Source organism: Lissotriton helveticus, chromosome 9 (assembly GCF_964261635.1).
Source record: "Lissotriton helveticus chromosome 9, aLisHel1.1, whole genome shotgun sequence".
NCBI classification, from domain to species: Eukaryota; Metazoa; Chordata; class Amphibia; order Caudata; family Salamandridae; genus Lissotriton; species Lissotriton helveticus.
In genome coordinates, this window is record NC_136070.1 from 60372198 (window position 1) to 60389421 (window position 17224).

Here is a 17224-nt window from a genome sequence, read left to right on the forward strand (position 1 = left end):
GCAGTAGTAATGTCCACCGGTGGAAGCTTCTTACATTTCAACATCACATTCTCAGCACGTACCAGAACACGGCAATGTACCCGTCACCATCCTCTACAAGGGCTGAGAGTGTGAAGAACATCTGGAAGGTCACTCAGTGTAGTCCTGTGCTGGTGGAGAATCCAGTGGCCATGTCAGCAGCAGCCTCTAGCAATGGTCTGTTCTATAAGATCATTCCACCGAGAATCACCGAAGCAGTGAAGTAGGCAATCCTTGATGAATATTCCCATGCTAGGGCTTGGAACATAATCCAGTGGCAACTGGCTGCGGAAGTGTCAACAGCTCGTAAATGGTCACGGGGTTGCAGTGCAAAGTTTTGTGTTATTCTGTGCTCTGTATAGTATCCTGATGGTTAAGGAGTGAGCACTCGTGCCAAAGGGCAAAATGTTCAAGAACAGAGGTGTCCAATGCAGTTTGAGGAGAGGCGGGTTCACACCAAGTTTTCAGGGTGATCACATAAGGTCCATGGAGATACAATAATTTGAAGTGGACTTTATATACATGTATAGTGGTTATCCAGAAAATGTGGCGTATATTTTGTTCCTTCTTCCTTAGCCTGCTCTGGGCAACCCTTTTTCAGTGTCCTGCTGTCTCCTTGGACGAAGGCTAGCATCTGGTCACATAGTCACATCATGTAATATTTCCCCTTGTGATAGATTTCTTTCCACTTATCCGCACATATTTTGTTCACTTTTAATTTAGGCTGTATTACTTCTTCATAAATCCACAGTGCCGTATGTTCCTAAATTACAGGAATAATATGCAAACATAAATAACAAAGTCATATTATTGGATAATAAGGACTGTCAAGCGTTGAAGAAAAAATACAACCATCGCAATGGTAGATTGATATTTTCCATCTGAATTCTCCAATTGTCCTATGTCATTGTGCAAACCTCAGGGCTGAACTGTCCTTGAATAGTATTCAAATGTATGAAAATATTGCAGTGCGCCTTTTCTTTTCATGTTACTGTTACATGTGACTTAAGTGCAGGCGCGGAATCAGTTCAATCCACCTCTTGATGCGGACAGTACTGAGACCTCTTTCTTTGAAGAGACCCCCTGCACTCACCTCTGACCACCTCCCAGCTTTTCAATACAGATCTTGTCCGCTCTGATGACGATGATAAAAGATACTTGTCTTTTTATGTGGCACTTGCGGTCACAGTCCTGAGGCTACAAACAGCGTAAACCGTAGATCTTACGTTTCACCCCTGTTACCACTGCATGCGACTAAATTGTCTATTACCAGCAGCAGTGTTAGCCCAGTACTGCGGTGATGGCGGAAGCCAGATTGCGAGTCGCCCAAGATTAATTTCAGTTCTAGGGAAGAGCAGAGCTACTTAGTCAATAATCAGAAAGGCTTTGTAAATGTTTAAGGCAGCTGGGAGAGCTTGATGGGCCGATAGTTGGTCGGCAGTAGAGGGTGCAGTCTGGTATTCGTATTAGACTCATAACCATGCCCTGCTTGAAGGCAGGAGGTACCAGTCCCATGGTTAGGCAAGCACTGAACATTACCGGTGGCGCTGGAGCCGGAAGCTCGTGAAGAGAGCGGAGCAGTTGAACCAGAATGGGATCTACAATGTTAGCACCGTGAGCATGGCTTGTAGATTGAGGAGAGCGAAGGCGATCATTGAGACTGAGGCGTGACAAAGGGTGCTACTCCAAAGTCACTCTGATGTTCCTTTTCTGTGTGAAGTAAGTCACCAAGTCATTAGGAACAATTGTGCACGAAGAAGTGCATTAACTTCAGCACTCTTTCAGAAATGTTTATTTATCATTTCAAAAGATTTTTTTTTTTTGTTGTTGACCATTTGTGACCCCCTTCAGTAGCCAAGGCACTTTGCCTTTTGAGTGTCTGGTTTATAGATTAGTAGTATGCTTTATAGTCTGTTTTCAAGCAGACGTTACATTCTGCACATGTAGCAGCGTTGTTATTGTCCAAAGGTGGCTGTTAAACCAAGGCACTGGTTTAGGAGAGGCTGTGACGTGACTCAGTAGCCAGGTGTTGTACCTCCTCTGCTCATGTTGCACAGGAGAGTTCATATGTGGAGAAGTGTATCATGTTTATTCTCCGTGAACTTGCTGGAGAAGTGTTAAAAGATAACATCGGATATCCTAGGACCTCTTCTTACCAGCCTCTTGTAAGGACTTTCAGATCAGGCCTCTTTTTAGGTCGAGCCTGTCCCATTCCGCAGGAATGGATAGGATCGAATTATAGAGTTGCATCAGGAAAGCTAAACCAGCCGGCGTTTTCCTACCAGCCGGCGTTTTCCTCAAGTGCATGTGATCGTGAACGCGCATCCGCCTGCTGATTTAGCTTTCCTGATGCAACTCTAGGGATCTGCTCCGCCCCCTACTGCACGCGCTTTCCATCTGCCTGCCTGGAGTGCGTCCACTTTAAAGCATCTGTTGCTCGGCCTCAGTTCTCCACTTCTCCTCCCCCCTCCTCCCCTCTAATTACATCCCTGTTCACGACCGCAAGGCCGTGCTTCAAAGGCCGTGACTCGCATTCTGGCCATCTGCCTGTTCCCTCCTCCCACTCCCTTTTCCTCTCCCAGCAGCTTTTTTTTTAGGGCTCGCCCCATTCTTTCAGCCCCCTCCCGCCTCCCCACACAGTATGCCCACCTTGTGTATTTATTTATTCATTTAGTTTTTAACACAAGCACGCGTAATGGCGACAGCTTCTTTTAGGTTTCGTTATTGCGCCATGCTCATGACTTTAATATGCATGAGTGCTGTGCTTTATATTTTAGCACGGCAACCGCTTTATAAAAAAAAATCGTGCATACTGCACACCTCTCGGGACGACACATTCAGCGGCTGCAGAGATAACCAGGGTCCCTGTCCGATAATCCTGCCTCCCCTATTGTGTAATGGCTTCGGGAGCAAGGGGAAGAGAGAGATTTAGCTCGCTGCGGGGGTAACGGCTGCCAACGATCACACATTCTGTTGCCTTAGCGATGCTGCACTGTAGCTGGTAACACATGGCAGAGGATTTTCACAAGCATTTTCAGCACTCCAGACAAAATACAATTTTGCCAGCTGGAGATTCCCCGTTCAATTAAACCCAGTTTCAGCCTCCCTGGGTGGTGCTGCTGCTTTACCAAAGCCTATGGAAGCACATCACCTTTGAAATCGTTGGTTACAACAGTTGTTTAATGCTAACTTTTGATTTACTTATAACACTTTGAAGTCGTCTAGGACAACCGGGGCTCTAGGTGAGCCTGACGTCACGCAATGCTGAGCTTTCGATCAAAAATAAGAGGAAGGACAAGCATATCTCATGTACCGGATCCCGAGGTTACAGGGAAAAAAACAGGGGGGAAAACTTCCTTTACCCAATTCCTATAAACAACTACCCTAAGTCCTAGAAAAACCCTCAACGAAGATAAGTGATGATGGAATGCCAGCAACCCCTGCCTCAGGCCCACGGCACACCGGGAGCCCAGGACCAGCACGGACCACAGCTTTATTATTACCAGGGCTCCTTATTTTATGACATTTATTTTTAAACATTTTTGTCTGTATTCTTCCATAAATATTCTTTTCAATTTGTTGTACTTATCCAGGTTTATGGTTCGCTGTTTTTAACACGAAGATGTCAGTAATCGACTGAAAAGGGGAATTTATTCTGTAAATGAACATCAAAAAATAAATGCAGACTGAGTAACAGGCTGTTTATTTTCTGTCTGCTTTAGTAGGTACAAACAAGTAATAAAAACAAAACCGAGACTCCGATTTACAAGGAGTTCATCCGAAACCTTACCGGTATTATTCTAGAATCAAGCAGCTTTAAGTACAGAGCGCGAGGGAGGGTGACCACAGAGCAAACAGTGCCCCCCCCTCAACCCGGGGAGCTGGGGGTTAACTCACGCCGAGCGCATCGAAGCCCCGCCACATGCTCTGCTCACACCAGCTTGGAACGGAGAGTGGTTGACACCAAAGGGCACAGCTGGGCTTTTCCCCCGGAGTCACCAACCAGGAAGTGCACTGCGTAACCACAATCCGTGTAATTTACAAATCGTTTAAATGAATCTGACCTTGTGTAAGGTAACTTGCGCTCGTGTAAAGCGCGGCAATGCCCTTGGGTCGAGTTCGCGCTATATAAAACTGCAACAACAAACAAGCATTGGCATTGCCAATAGGTCTCGCTTGTGGGACCTTATAAGTATTTAGTTTTGCAGCACAATATCCGATTATGCAACAAGGATATTGTGCTGCAAAACTAAATACTTATAAGGTCCCACAAGCGAGACCTATTGGCAATGCCAATGCTTGTTTCAATGTGCGTTTAATAGGGCTTTAAACCTACTAATGCAGTGATATGACCAGCCATGTCAGCAGAAGTGATAGTAGTTTTAGGGCCTGTAATGAAGTGTGATCGACGTCATCAATGGGTAAGCCAAGAATTGTTCAAAGGAACAGGAATGCATACCATGTAGGAGATTGCTAGCATATCTATGACGTGGCTTACCCATGGGTATATTGAAACCCCCTAAGACAACTTGATAGCCTTAAGAGGAGCTTGGGGCCGCCAGCAGTTCATTGAAATCGCTGAAGAAGAGTGAATAGTTCCAGCAGAGCGATGAAGCCGAGTGATGTGGAGCGAGATAGCAGCATGTCGGTCGATTAAAGCAGGAGGTAAGACTGCGCTTATGGCCCAAACAATCTGCCCCCACCAAGGGTCAGTCAGGTGGACAGGAATCAATCAGCGCCAGGCTACAGCAGGGTTTCAGCCACATTTCTGTTGTAAATAACTGGTAACGGTTATGTCCAGGAATCAGGTCAGACATTTTCATAGAGTATTTAGGAAGCCTGCAGGCATTTATTAAGGAGAGGCTTGTATAGACTGACCAGTAGGGCGTAGGATCCTTAAAAATGTGCAAAGATGGAAGTGCATTTTCCAGATTTTTCATTACTAAGTGCCAGTAAGTCGTGCATGAGCTGCTGGTGCGAGGAGGAAGAGGAGGGGGGAGGGGTGGGCATTTTCGGCATTTAAAGAAATGTCTTGGTGAAATCCGGCTGCCTATCCCCCATACTCTGGGCTGATTCGGGCACAGATGGACTACTCTTTGGCATTCCTTAGCGTGCCCACTGTATGGAAGCTCAGTTCACAATGTATATAGATACCGGTCTCTGCATCTACTCTGGCGTCCCTAGATGACTAGAACATCATATTCAACTCTATCTAGAAACTAGGAACCGGAAGAGGAGCCCGAGTGAGGATGTAGGGGTGGCAGGGAACAAGAGAGTCCCATACAATGGCTGGTAAAAAGGTTTGTAAAGTAGTCTGGAATAAAGTGCTTAAAATGCAGTATCTGCAGCAAATAAAATGTGAAGAGTGGCTGTAAAGAGCAGTGTACGCAGCAATAAGCAGGAGGAAATACAAGTTATAAGTTGTAATCTTTTGAAAAAGACATACTATGTCAAGAAGCAACACCAAAGCGATGACCAAGTCCAATTTGTGTGTCCAAATTCTATCCTTTGTCCAAATGCTCAATCTATGACTGTGACTTGTTTCGTGTCCGACTTTTTGTGTCTCCATCATAATTTGTGGAAAGCACTTACAGCTTTTCATTGTAAATTCCGAACTGCTGCTAGCAGTGGAATGTGACCAACTCCCTATTTCAAGACTAATCTGGGTCTTCTCATCGCTGAACAAAGGTGCCTTTTCATCAGAGACTTTTAAGCTTTTAGAATTGCACTTCTCTTGTCTTACTACGAACGTGGGGCTTCATTTATGAAAAGTGATGCATCGCTGCGTGAAAACAGCGATGCGTCACTTTTCATTGCGCCCTCCTTGTGAGATGCTGGATGCGTCATATTTACAGTATGACGCATCACGTCGCAAGGAGTTACAGATGCGTCAGTATTTCTGACGTTTCTGTAGGCGCAAAAATGATGCATTGCTGGAGTGTGTCACGAAAATGACGCAACCCCATCAATGGGTTATTTCACATGGACAAGTCCCATTCCAAAATGTGCCTGCGTCAGTCTTAGATATTGACGCATTTGCGTCCTAGAAGTGACGCAGTGAAATCTCATAGATTTCACTGCGTCACTTCTACCATGCTGACTTGCGTCAGAACGCCCACCCTGCATACATTATACCTGGTGCAGGTAGATGCGTCACTTTTTAAATATCACGCAACTTGGAGTTATTTTTACCCTGCTTTGTGCATCACAAAAAGTGACGCACCGGCAGCGTAAAAGTGACGTAAGGGCTCATAAATCAGCCCGTAGTCTTTTTACATTAATTTTTGTAATTGTTTTGATTAATCAAAAACAATACATTTTTTACTTACTTCTCATCGCAGGTGGAGCAGCCGCTGAGATCAAAGAAGTTAGTCTGGCACAAGTTGCTGTCCAAACAACGAAAGAGGGCCGTGGTGGCATGCTTCCGGATGGCGCCACTGTACAATCTGCCAAGGTAGGCACCTGAGATGTGGCAAGCGACGTCTATGTCCTGGCCACTTCGAGACACGCAATATTTGGATGCCGGAAAAGCTTTGTGTGGTCTCTCTCTGCTAAGAGGTTGATTCTTTAGGGTACATAAAACAAGCAAAGCTTCCTTACAACAGTACCATGCGCTCAAAGGCAGCTGTGCCAATGCTGCTGCCAGTGGTTTGAATCAATTGCTCACAATGGAAATTACACAACAACAGTGCACATTTTATTACAGAAGTGGAAACAGAAATAGGATGTATCGAACGTCAAACATTTAAATGAGATGCATCCTACATAGGTCAAGGAGCGCCACATTCATGACACATTTTCATGATAACCATTCTAAATAATTGTATGTACATTTATTTGACATGGATAGCCTGAAATATTGACATGGATTCATTCCTCCTGGATCTACGTTGGACTCCACTGGATTAAATTATATTCTTGTACCCCTCGGCTGCAGTGCATGAGTGCAATTATCCAACATCTTCAAGGCCAGCCATGACAGTATCAGTCCATTATCATAGGAAGTGATGGTCCTACTAAGTGAACTGGCCTCTGGCATTGGGCAGGCCAGGCAATGAGCCTATTTTAAGAACCCACAGTAATGGCAACATTCATGTGACAAAATTTATCAATACATACAAAATACTCATGGTCAAAAGAAAGGAGCATTTCAGCTGTTACTTCTGAGAGCCAAGGCTTGTAAGTGGTGGATACACTTGATGTTACAATGAAAAGATGTATTGTTTTACTGATACAATATCTGATCCCATAGCATCATATCCCCAGGTTATTGCCGCAGTAGTATGTGCTCAGGAAATTGATAATCTATTGATGTTATCATGAACAGCCTCACTGGGCCTGAATCACAACAGTAAACTTACACATTTGGGTAAGTTTACTTTTTTGTGTGTTCACAAGTTCCAAGTTAATAGTAAGTTTACAACTGTGGAGACTCAGTCATGATAGAAAAATCCACGCATCAAAAGATACGCCTGCCCTGTCTTTTCAGGTGCGGAGTTCTCCGTCCCAACTGTCTTATTTTTTCATTTGCAGAGATCTCCGCTCCAACTGCTAAGTCTCTGCCGTTGTAAACTTACTATTAACTCGGAGTTTGTGAATGTCAAAAGATAGTAAACTTACACAAACATGTAAGTTTGCCATTGCGAATTAGGTCTATCATGCCTACAAGTTTAGAGTTCAGTGATTTGCAGTGGGTTTTATCGCATATCATTGTAGCTCTGGGTGCAACGGATCTCTTCCCTCGAATCAGTTGACTCATCTTAGCACAATGGTTTGTCCTGGTAACTGCAGCTGGTTGGAATTAAGTAGCAAGTAGAACATTAAGTTGACGTCTCAATATGATGTGGGACTGGAGTAGTGTAACCAAAATATCTGTCCAAAATATAATTTACAGAAGTATCCGCCCACTGGAATTAAAAGTACAAAATCTGCTCCCCATAGGATGAGATTTGTATACACAATATTTAGGACAGAAACATTTTGTCGGTCAATATTTTTGCTATTGATATTCAGACCTATAACCCTCAATAGTTCAACAGGTATTTGCTTCTTCAGCAGCCACTACTGCCACCATGGTCCAACACAAGAATGCAGAAGTTTACCCCTGCCAGCCATCAGCCCCCATTGCCACGTGAGCTACAGCTGCTCTCTTGATCCCCAGGCAGGGACTCTGAAAGCGCTTTCTTCTCTTGTGTAAGACTGGAGGTGCTGTACTTAGCCAGTAATCCAGCAGACGTCAAGAAACACCATGCAAAAGGGAGAGAACCAGAGATTACAATTGCCTTTGTTGTGCTTGTGCCCACAATTCCTTAAGGTATTGCAATCACAAAGGAATCATCGACGTTCGAGGCAAGGAAAACACCACAGAAAGGCCCTATCCATCACAAATGATGGGAGTGATGGTACACACATTATTCTTGTAATGAATGCAATGCAGATTCTGCATCATGTGATAGATTTCTCCAGACATTTTTGATGCCAGACCTTGACTATTTCACCCAGAAGAATGCACTACTCAAAGATGCACTCAACATCGTGATCCTCGAAACAGGGTTTCACTGCAGCATAACAATTAAGGGTAAACCGCTTTTGAGAAACTGTGCAGCAAGGGCCTGCTCGCTTTCCGTCCATTTCTTGCTTGAGAAAACCCTGTTCAGTAATGCTCCTTCTCTAGTTCAAAAAGAGCATCATTCAGGGCCTGATTTAGATCGTGGCAGGCGGGTTACTCCTTCACAAAGGTGGCAGATATCCCATCTGCTGAAATACAAATCCCATAGGACATAATGGGATTTATACTCCGGCAGACGGGCTATCCGTCACCGCTGTGACGGAGTAACCCGTCCGCCAAGTTCTAAATCAGGCCTTATGACTGTAATGCAGGCTGCTGTGGACGAGATATGGAGCTTTCAGTCCCCCCCACCACCGCCCCTGCCCCCCTTTAGAGAACCGTAATAAGCTGAAAACCACTGCCTATCAGGGCTAGGTCTAGAACAGCAAGAACTATTCATGGATCGAGCATGTGCTGTTTCACAAAGATGGGAAGTCAGAAGATGACTGACTTTAGAAGCCAGTTCTGCCTTCTCTTTCCTCGGACATTGATGGGCGGTGACCAATTTCAATCTTTTCTGACAAACATATTAGTGTAGAAGGACAGTGCTCTGAAATGGAAATATTCTTGTCTGACTACAAATCTCAGAAAATGTCTCTATACAGAAATTCTTGTAAAAATGAAATAAGCATCATTAAGGCCTGTTGAGTCTATCGTTTCAGCCCCTCCATTGTTCCCAGATTCTGATGGAAAATCATCATTTCAGATTAGTTACCTCTTAGGTCCTTATTGGGCTTGAGTGGTATGCAACTTTGTATTTTTGGAAAGGCATCTTTATGTAACATTTAGGAAACATTGATAATGTCTGTGTGGAGGAGATGGTGATGGCTGTGAATCTGGCCGAACACCTTGGTAAGAAGATGTTATCCCTTCTTTATTCTCCGGAGGAACCACTGTTCATCGCTTGGCTCCGTCGCCACTGCTGACCAGTAAATGCTGCAGCTGGAGGAGATGTAGCGGTCGTTGCTTGCCTTTGCATTGCAACTCCTCTAGCTCTGAAAGTAACTTTCAATTGCTGTTTTTGTGGTTGCACTGGGTGCACACTTATATGTCTCTAATTAAGAGTTGGAGGCATGGAACTGTTTTTTCAGTCTTGTATAATAGTGTTAAAGGCACTAACAGTCCCAGTGAAGACGCTCTCTGTTGCGTCAGCCCAACATTAGCAATTCATTTTGAAATGTTGGGATTTCTCGCAGTAGCTAGAGTCCTCACCATCCTCCCTGCTGGTACATCACCAGTGGCGAAACCTTACTGGCTTGTGTACTTTAGCACAATCATCATCATTCTGGAGAAGTTTGCAGAATGCTGAAATCTGTGCCTCAGGTAAAGGCTCATTACCCTCCTTAACAAGCTCCCAATTGGCCTACTACTACAAAAAGTCATTACAAGCTGAAGGTACATCCCATAGTAAAATCTGTATTCTTGGATTTCCTGTTCAGTGGAAGCTGTTTCTCTCTCACTCTTGCACCGGGTGTAAGACTCATTAGAAAATGTGGCAGTAGAAGGTCATACATGAGTCACAGGGATTCCCAGAAGAGATTTGCCAGCAGTATACTCCTCCAAAAGTGTTATAGATAACACCCAAAATCTCATTTAGAACAGCTTCTGCTGATGCTTAGGCAGCATGGCATCTTGTGGACATTGCATACCCTGGGGGACAATGTCATCATCAGGAAGTATCTCAAAGTATTTAATTCTGATCTCATCACAGAAATGATGCCGGCTTCGGTTCAGAAGTGGGACTTAAATGAGCACGGTCTACATATGGCACGACTGGCCCTGCAGAGGTGCAGACAGGGGTGTCCACATTTGGATGTTTCGCTTTTTTTTGGGCTGAAGTAATGCTTGCAGCGAAGTTGGAAAGACTTTGAGCACCATAAAACAATGTTAAGCTGTGCCTGAAAGCGCCAGTGCAAGAAAGAACAGAGCTACGGAAGGAATGCTTGAATTCATCTCAGCTGCTGATGATTGCTCAGGATGCCCTCTAGTCCATTGTTTCTCACCCTGTATGCCGTTCTAGACAGGGACCAGCTGTATGTAAACCGTTCATGTCCTACTCCAATAGGTGGAATCCAGCTCACACGGCCAGGTGAGGTCCCCCCTGATTTGAGCACAAACAACCGTAGCCTGATATTGGCCTACATAGGACTCGTCAGGGAAGCGTGGCTTGACTACTATGACGCAGTGAGCACGGTACCCACTGCTTGGGCATATCTGTCACACAGAACAAGCTGGTGGAAGTATTGCTTGGATTGACCTATGTCGTGGTAAGCCCAGTATCCAGAGATGCCGCGAATGGACAGTGTACTGATCATGAATGTCTGGATCGTTGTGGGAGAATGTAGGATTCTTTTTAGATACCTCAACTCTTAGATCTAACAAAATAGTAAGGATGTTCTCAAATAATGCGAAAGCATACTCTTGATCGAGCAGAACCAGTCACGTACCAGAGAGCTCAGCTCTCATCCGCTAGTCAGAGCTGCATGCAGGGTGTTTGGGTTCATACACAAAATATCCCCCAAAGGGCACCAGCATGTCATTACTTAGAGGTGACTACAGAAACTGGAACCTTTTCTATATATCACATCTCTTCACCAGAATAGTAGTGTTTCGGTGACATGCGTTCTGCAGGACACAGGACGTTTCTCCATGGCATTCCTTGTCTTGGTAACTCACTTGAATGGATCAGGCCTACCCTAATGATGTAAGAGTCGAATAACCATCATGAGGTATAATGACTGCACCTGTCTGTCCATCAAATGCCTGTCTTTGGACTTTAATATGGCAATCGAAACTAGAGTCCTGGCCCCTGTGCTGACTTCTGCTCATAGGCCCCTTGCAGTGGTAATAGGAGTGCCTAAGTAACATCACTTGGTGACAAATGCCTCAGTATTATTAGCTTTAGGATTGCTGGCACATTGAGAAAGCTTCCTTCACGGACAAAAACGAATAATAATCAGTAATGATGCAAAAGTAAAAGGGGGAGTTTTCGTGTCATCTGCAAATGTACCCTCTGGCAGCATCGCAAGAAAGAGAATAACCCCCGAGTCCTAGCTTAGAACGTTCCACAAAATAAAGACGAGTCAGAGAAATTGAATCCATGGCAAAACTAGGGTGTTAAGTCATCTCACTCACAGATGTGCTTAATTTCATTTTAAACTTTGCAAGTTTCAAGGAGAGTGAAGTTGGTGAAGATTTGAAAAAAAGGTATGCAGCAGCTCCACCTGGCAATCAGTAACCATTGTCGCTACCGCTCAGGGCTGCGAAGACCATGGGTCGCATTGCCTGCTCGGACCATGGGTCGCCGTTGCCTGCCCGGACCTTCAGGTCCTACCTGGCCGCCCGGCTCCTACACCTCCCAAAATACCAAAGATTTACCTGTGCGTGAAGAGTGGCACAGAGGAACGATTTCCTGATACAGGATGTCCCGCCTTTCATGGGAAGAATATCCTGTGGCAGGAAATCGGCACCAAAAGTAGGTGAGTAAACAGCAAGTGTGAAATGTCTGTCATTTTCGGGGGAACCTGAAGAGGTAAATGCCAAAATACCAACAAATCCCTGACATTCCATGGGTGCCCTTTGCAACTGCTAACACTCCACCCTTGTGGAGTGGTAGGCAGGCCTTTTCGGGTTCTCAAACTGAACACTGAAGTAATATATATATATGTATATATATATATATATATATACATATATATATATATATATATATATAGTTTTCCATTGCACTAAGAGCGAACATAATCTCTTTTGCTCCATGTTTGATGCTTTTCTACTAGAAAAGCCTAGTTTGCTCTTAATTTACCCCTTCTATTGACCCTATATGTCCCATTTGAATTAAATAACAGCAAAAATAGAGCAGAGTAGGTTAGGCGGTCTCCCTCCATTCCTTGTGCAAACCTGTTGCCGCCATTTTAGAGAGTTTCAAAATTCCAACACTTGTCACAACTTTTAACAGCTGTTCTGATGCCTTGATTAATTGTTACTAGTTATTTGCAACTCCATTGAAAACCTGTGTGCTTCCCTCCAGACACAAAACATGCAATATGTTCCTGACCTGCTACCAACGTGTCTGGCTGGAAAAAGTGCGCGAAAAGCATGACAGGCTTATAGTCGTATTAACGGTAAAGTAATTTGTGGATTGAACCTATCCCTGTGCACAAGTGTTTGCTCTTCCCCATCACAAAGCCAAGACTTAACGACCCCGCAACAGATGACTTTGTACAATTTTCCCAGGGTATTCCGATTGGTCAGTTTCGGTGCCACCATTGCTTGTGGGGAGGGGACTGGTGGCCATCTTAAGATGAAGTTCCATCATCCCTGCTCTCCCAAAACGGCATTGTGGGTAATATCAAAAGCGCATAATCAATACCAGCGCTGACTGTTTTCTGTCATTTCTCTGGTTTTCACTGACCAATCAGGATCAGAATTGTACAAATATGAAAGTTCCTTACTAATCATTAACCACCTGTGCTGTGTTCTTTTTGTCACTTTTTCTGGCTCTTACTTCCCCCCTTCCCTTCACCCTTCCCAGGCACCGTTCTATTAACCTCTTCCTCCACGGCTATCAGAGATTTTGGATAGAAACCGAGGAATATTCCTTTGAAGAGAGACTAATTCAGGATTTGGCTGTAAGTACTGATCCAGCCGACCCCCAAAACTAGTCCTGTACTTCACCTTCCCCCGTATGCTGTTGGTTGCCTTTGATCAGACGTTTACAGTTGTGATTTGCGTCATTAATAATACTGTTCATGACATTCAGTAGAGCTTTGTATGGTAGGGAAAGAAAAAATGAATATTCATACAGCGCCATAATCCTTTACATTTGCTGTGATTAATCATTCTGTCACCAAACAAGTTTACTTGACTGCTAGACTATCCAATGGGAGAAAGATTCTTGTTAATAAAGAGTGCTCCTTGCTAGCACAATCCTCTACTGTGAAATAGACACCGTTGAAAGGGAACTCTGATAGGCTAATCCAATAATGGCTTTACTTGCAGTTTTACGTTCAAGCAGCAGTGGAAGAGAAACCATGGTCATTTCCACGATGGTGAACAACCTTTGGGAGAGCGAGCTGGGGGTATTTTGGGAAAGGTATAGCATCCCGTAAGAACATCAGTAGGATTCATGGCAAGGCGATATTTTTTAAATGTCAACAGGCTTGGGGAGAGGCAGTCCCATGTCAGACTAGAGGGTTCGTAGGGAAATCGATTGGGTACAAGCTAAAAATTCTAAAAGACAAAAGGCTGGAGTAGAGATAGTCACATGCCCGAGCGAAGTGCTGACAGGGGAATCAGTAGGGATTCACGCAGAGTGATACTTCTAAAAGGTCACAAGGCATATGGTAGAGACAGTCATATGCCATTCCGAAGGGTTGGTAGGGAAATCACTAGGGTTTCTGAGAGATTGATACTTCTAAAAGGTAACGAGGCCTGGCGTAGACAGTCGGATGCCATTCTGAAGGGTTCGTAGGAAAATCAGTAGGGTTCCTAAGAGATTGATACTTCTAAAAGGTAACAAGGCCTCTGGTAGAGACATTCACATGCCATTCTGAAGGGTTGGTAGGACAATCAGTAGGATTCCTAAGAGATTGATACTTCTAAAAGGTCATGAGACCTGGGGTAGAGACAATCGCGTACCGTTCTGAAGGGTTCATAGGGAGATTGGTGGGGTTCCTAAAAGATTGATACTTCTAAAAGGGCACGAGGCCTGGGGTACAGACAGTCAGATGCCATTCTGAAGGGTTGGTAGGAAAATCAGTAGGGTTCCTAAGAGATTGATACTTCTAAAAGGTCATGAGGCCTGGGGTAGAGACAATCGCGTACCGTTCTGAAGGGTTCATAGGGAGATTGGTGGGGTTCCTAAAAGATTGGTACTTCTAAAAGGTAACAAGGCCTGGGGGAGAGACAGACGGATGCCATTCTGAAGGGTTCGTAGGAAAATCAGTAGGATTCCTAAGAGATTGATACTTCTAAAAGGTCATGAGGCCTGGGGTAGAGACAATCGCGTACCGTTCTGAAGGGTTCATAGGGAGATTGGTGGGGTTCCTAAAAGATTGGTACTTCTAAAAAGTAACAAGGCCTGGGGGAGAGACAGACGGATGCCATTCTGAAGGGTTGGTAGGAAAATCAGTAGGATTCCTAAGAGATTGATACTTCTAAAAGGTCATGAGGCCTGGGGTAGAGACAATCGCGTACCGTTCTGAAGGGTTCATAGGGAGATTGGTGGGGTTCCTAAAAGATTGGTACTTCTAAAAGGTAACAAGGCCTGGGGGAGAGACAGACGGATGCCATTCTGAAGGGTTGGTAGGAAAATCAGTAGGATTCCTAAGAGATTGATACTTCTAAAAGGTCATGAGGCCTGGGGTAGAAACAGTCACATACCGTTCTGAAGGGTTCATGGGGAGATCGGTAGGATTCCTAAGAGATTGATACTTCTAAAAGGTCACGAGGCCTGGGGTAGAGACAGTCGGATGCCATTTTAAAGGGTTTGCTGGAAAATCAGTAGGGTTCCTAAGAGATTGATACTTCTAAAAGGTCACGAGGCCTGGGGTATTGACAGTCAGATGCCAATCTGTAGGGTTCGTAGGAAATCAGTAGGGTTCCTAAGAGATTGATACTTCCAAGAGGTCACGAGGCCTCTGGTAGAGACAGTCAGATGCCATTCTGAAGGGTTTGCAGGAAAATAAGTAGGGTTCCTAAGAAATTGATACTTCCAAGAGGTCAGGAGGCCTGGGGTAGAGACAATCGCGTACCGTTCTGAAGGGTTCATAGGGAGAGCGGTAGGATTTCTAAAATATTGTTACTTCTAAAAGATCACAAGGCCTGGGATAGAGACTGAAGGGTTCCTAGTCACTGAATGTCTGATGCTTGTATCCATTTCCCTCCATTGTTAAGCTTATGCTTGCTTCTTCCGGTGGTAGGCAGATTGCTAATGTTCTTGTAACTAATACTGAATATGGGAGGAGCACTTGTCCACGTGCTCTTACTCATTACAGTGGCAACTCATCCCATGTAGGAACCTAGTGGAACTCATCCCGGCTTTAGATTAATCCATCCGAGGCATCTCTTCCATTTGGCAGTAGGAACACTTAGGTTAAGTAGTCAGTTCATAAGTGCACATCATTACTAATTCTGTAAAAACAATGTTATACATCATCTATTGTAATATCTGCGAAAAGAGCCTTCTAACTTGGTGATTCTGTGTGCAGAAACCAGCCTATAGGAAGGCAGAAGAGGAAGAGGAGGAAGAGATGGAGAAGAAACCAGATCCACTCCACCAGATTATTCTGCATTTTAGCCGCAATGCTCTGACGGAGAGAAGGTAGGTTGATGCCATGGTCTGAGATAGCACATCCTTCGGTCTTAAGTATTTGCTGCACAACTTATCCGGCCCCTATCTCCTCTCATTCTGCCCCCCTGAATGCACCAGTGCTGGTTGGAGATTGAATCATCTACTGGTAGTTTGCCGTGAATTATTGTTTACACAAGTGCTTTCCACACCTATTTCACTTACCCTTTTACTATTCTGTAGTTTCTGCCTTTGGAAAGCAATCAACTTTACTTATAGCAAAATATGTTCTTTGTAAGCTTATGTTTTAATATATAAAGTTAAGAAGGGGCATTGCGACTCCTTACCATTTTAGTGTGTAATGAAATGGGAGTGAAAGTGTGAAAGGTTGTGTGTTATGTGCTACTGATTATGAGTTATTGTTTAGGCACGGCTTTTTTAAAGTATAAACTAACTACACATTTGTGGGGTAGAAACTGGTGAAATTGTTTGGTGACAAAAGTAATTGAGGTCTGAGTAATTGGCAAGTGTTTGTAAGTGAGTGGAAGAACAATCTAGTTGTTTTTGTAGGCAATTTCTTTCTTTCTGTTTTTTTTGTATATAGTTTAATCTCTGTGGCTATACTTTTTAGGTGTTTTTGATTTTTTTTTATTAGTTTCCCTTTGGTCGTTGTTTAACTACGTATTAAACATAAATGTGTTGGAGAAGGGCTGTGCCTGTTTTCGAGAAGCTTTTGTCAAGGAGTACATTTCCGGTACCAGGCCCTGAGATGCCACGTGAGACTTAAAGTCTCAGAATGTGTATCAGTTTAGCTTTTTGTGTGATTTCTGATTGCAGAAGACAGTGACTTTAAAGTTTCATCCTAGGAGCCTCAATTCCTGAGGTTTTCCTAAGACTTCATAGTTTATTATGAATGGTATGATAATTCTCCACTGCAGTGTTTATCAAGACACCAACGTCATTTCAAACTGTTTTGGAGATTTTCACTATCAAAATAAAGCCGTCAGCATAGTGAAAAAATGGATCCTTTGTCCTTTCATTCTTGAAACTTTAGCAGCGTTTTCAAGAATACATTTGTGAAATTCATAGCTGAATATAGTAATAACACTATGGCTGCAGGGCAGAGGTGGTGGACATGCTACTAAAAATTATGTTCCTTTGACAGAGGCACTTGCTGCTATACTGACAGGTGGAGCACCTTGGAAAGGAACACCGTCTGTTGCGTGAAAGGACGCACACCTTGTACAGTGGTGACAGCGTGTACATGAAAGGCTCAGAGCCTTGGACAGAGACAACTGCTCTGAAAC

At 44.0% G+C, this 17224-nt stretch overlaps 1 protein-coding gene across 1 annotated transcript in view; it reads left to right on the forward strand.

The window, feature by feature from the left end:
• The window catches only part of RYR3 (ryanodine receptor 3), a 1933484-nt gene that overhangs the window by 1490408 nt on the left and 425852 nt on the right, over positions 1-17224 (forward strand). Inside the window, exons 73-75 of the mRNA XM_078661960.1 lie at positions 6360-6472; positions 13161-13257; positions 15838-15950. Coding sequence (XP_078518086.1) covers positions 6360-6472; positions 13161-13257; positions 15838-15950 — 323 coding nt within the window. The remainder of the gene's footprint in view (positions 1-6359; positions 6473-13160; positions 13258-15837; positions 15951-17224) is intronic.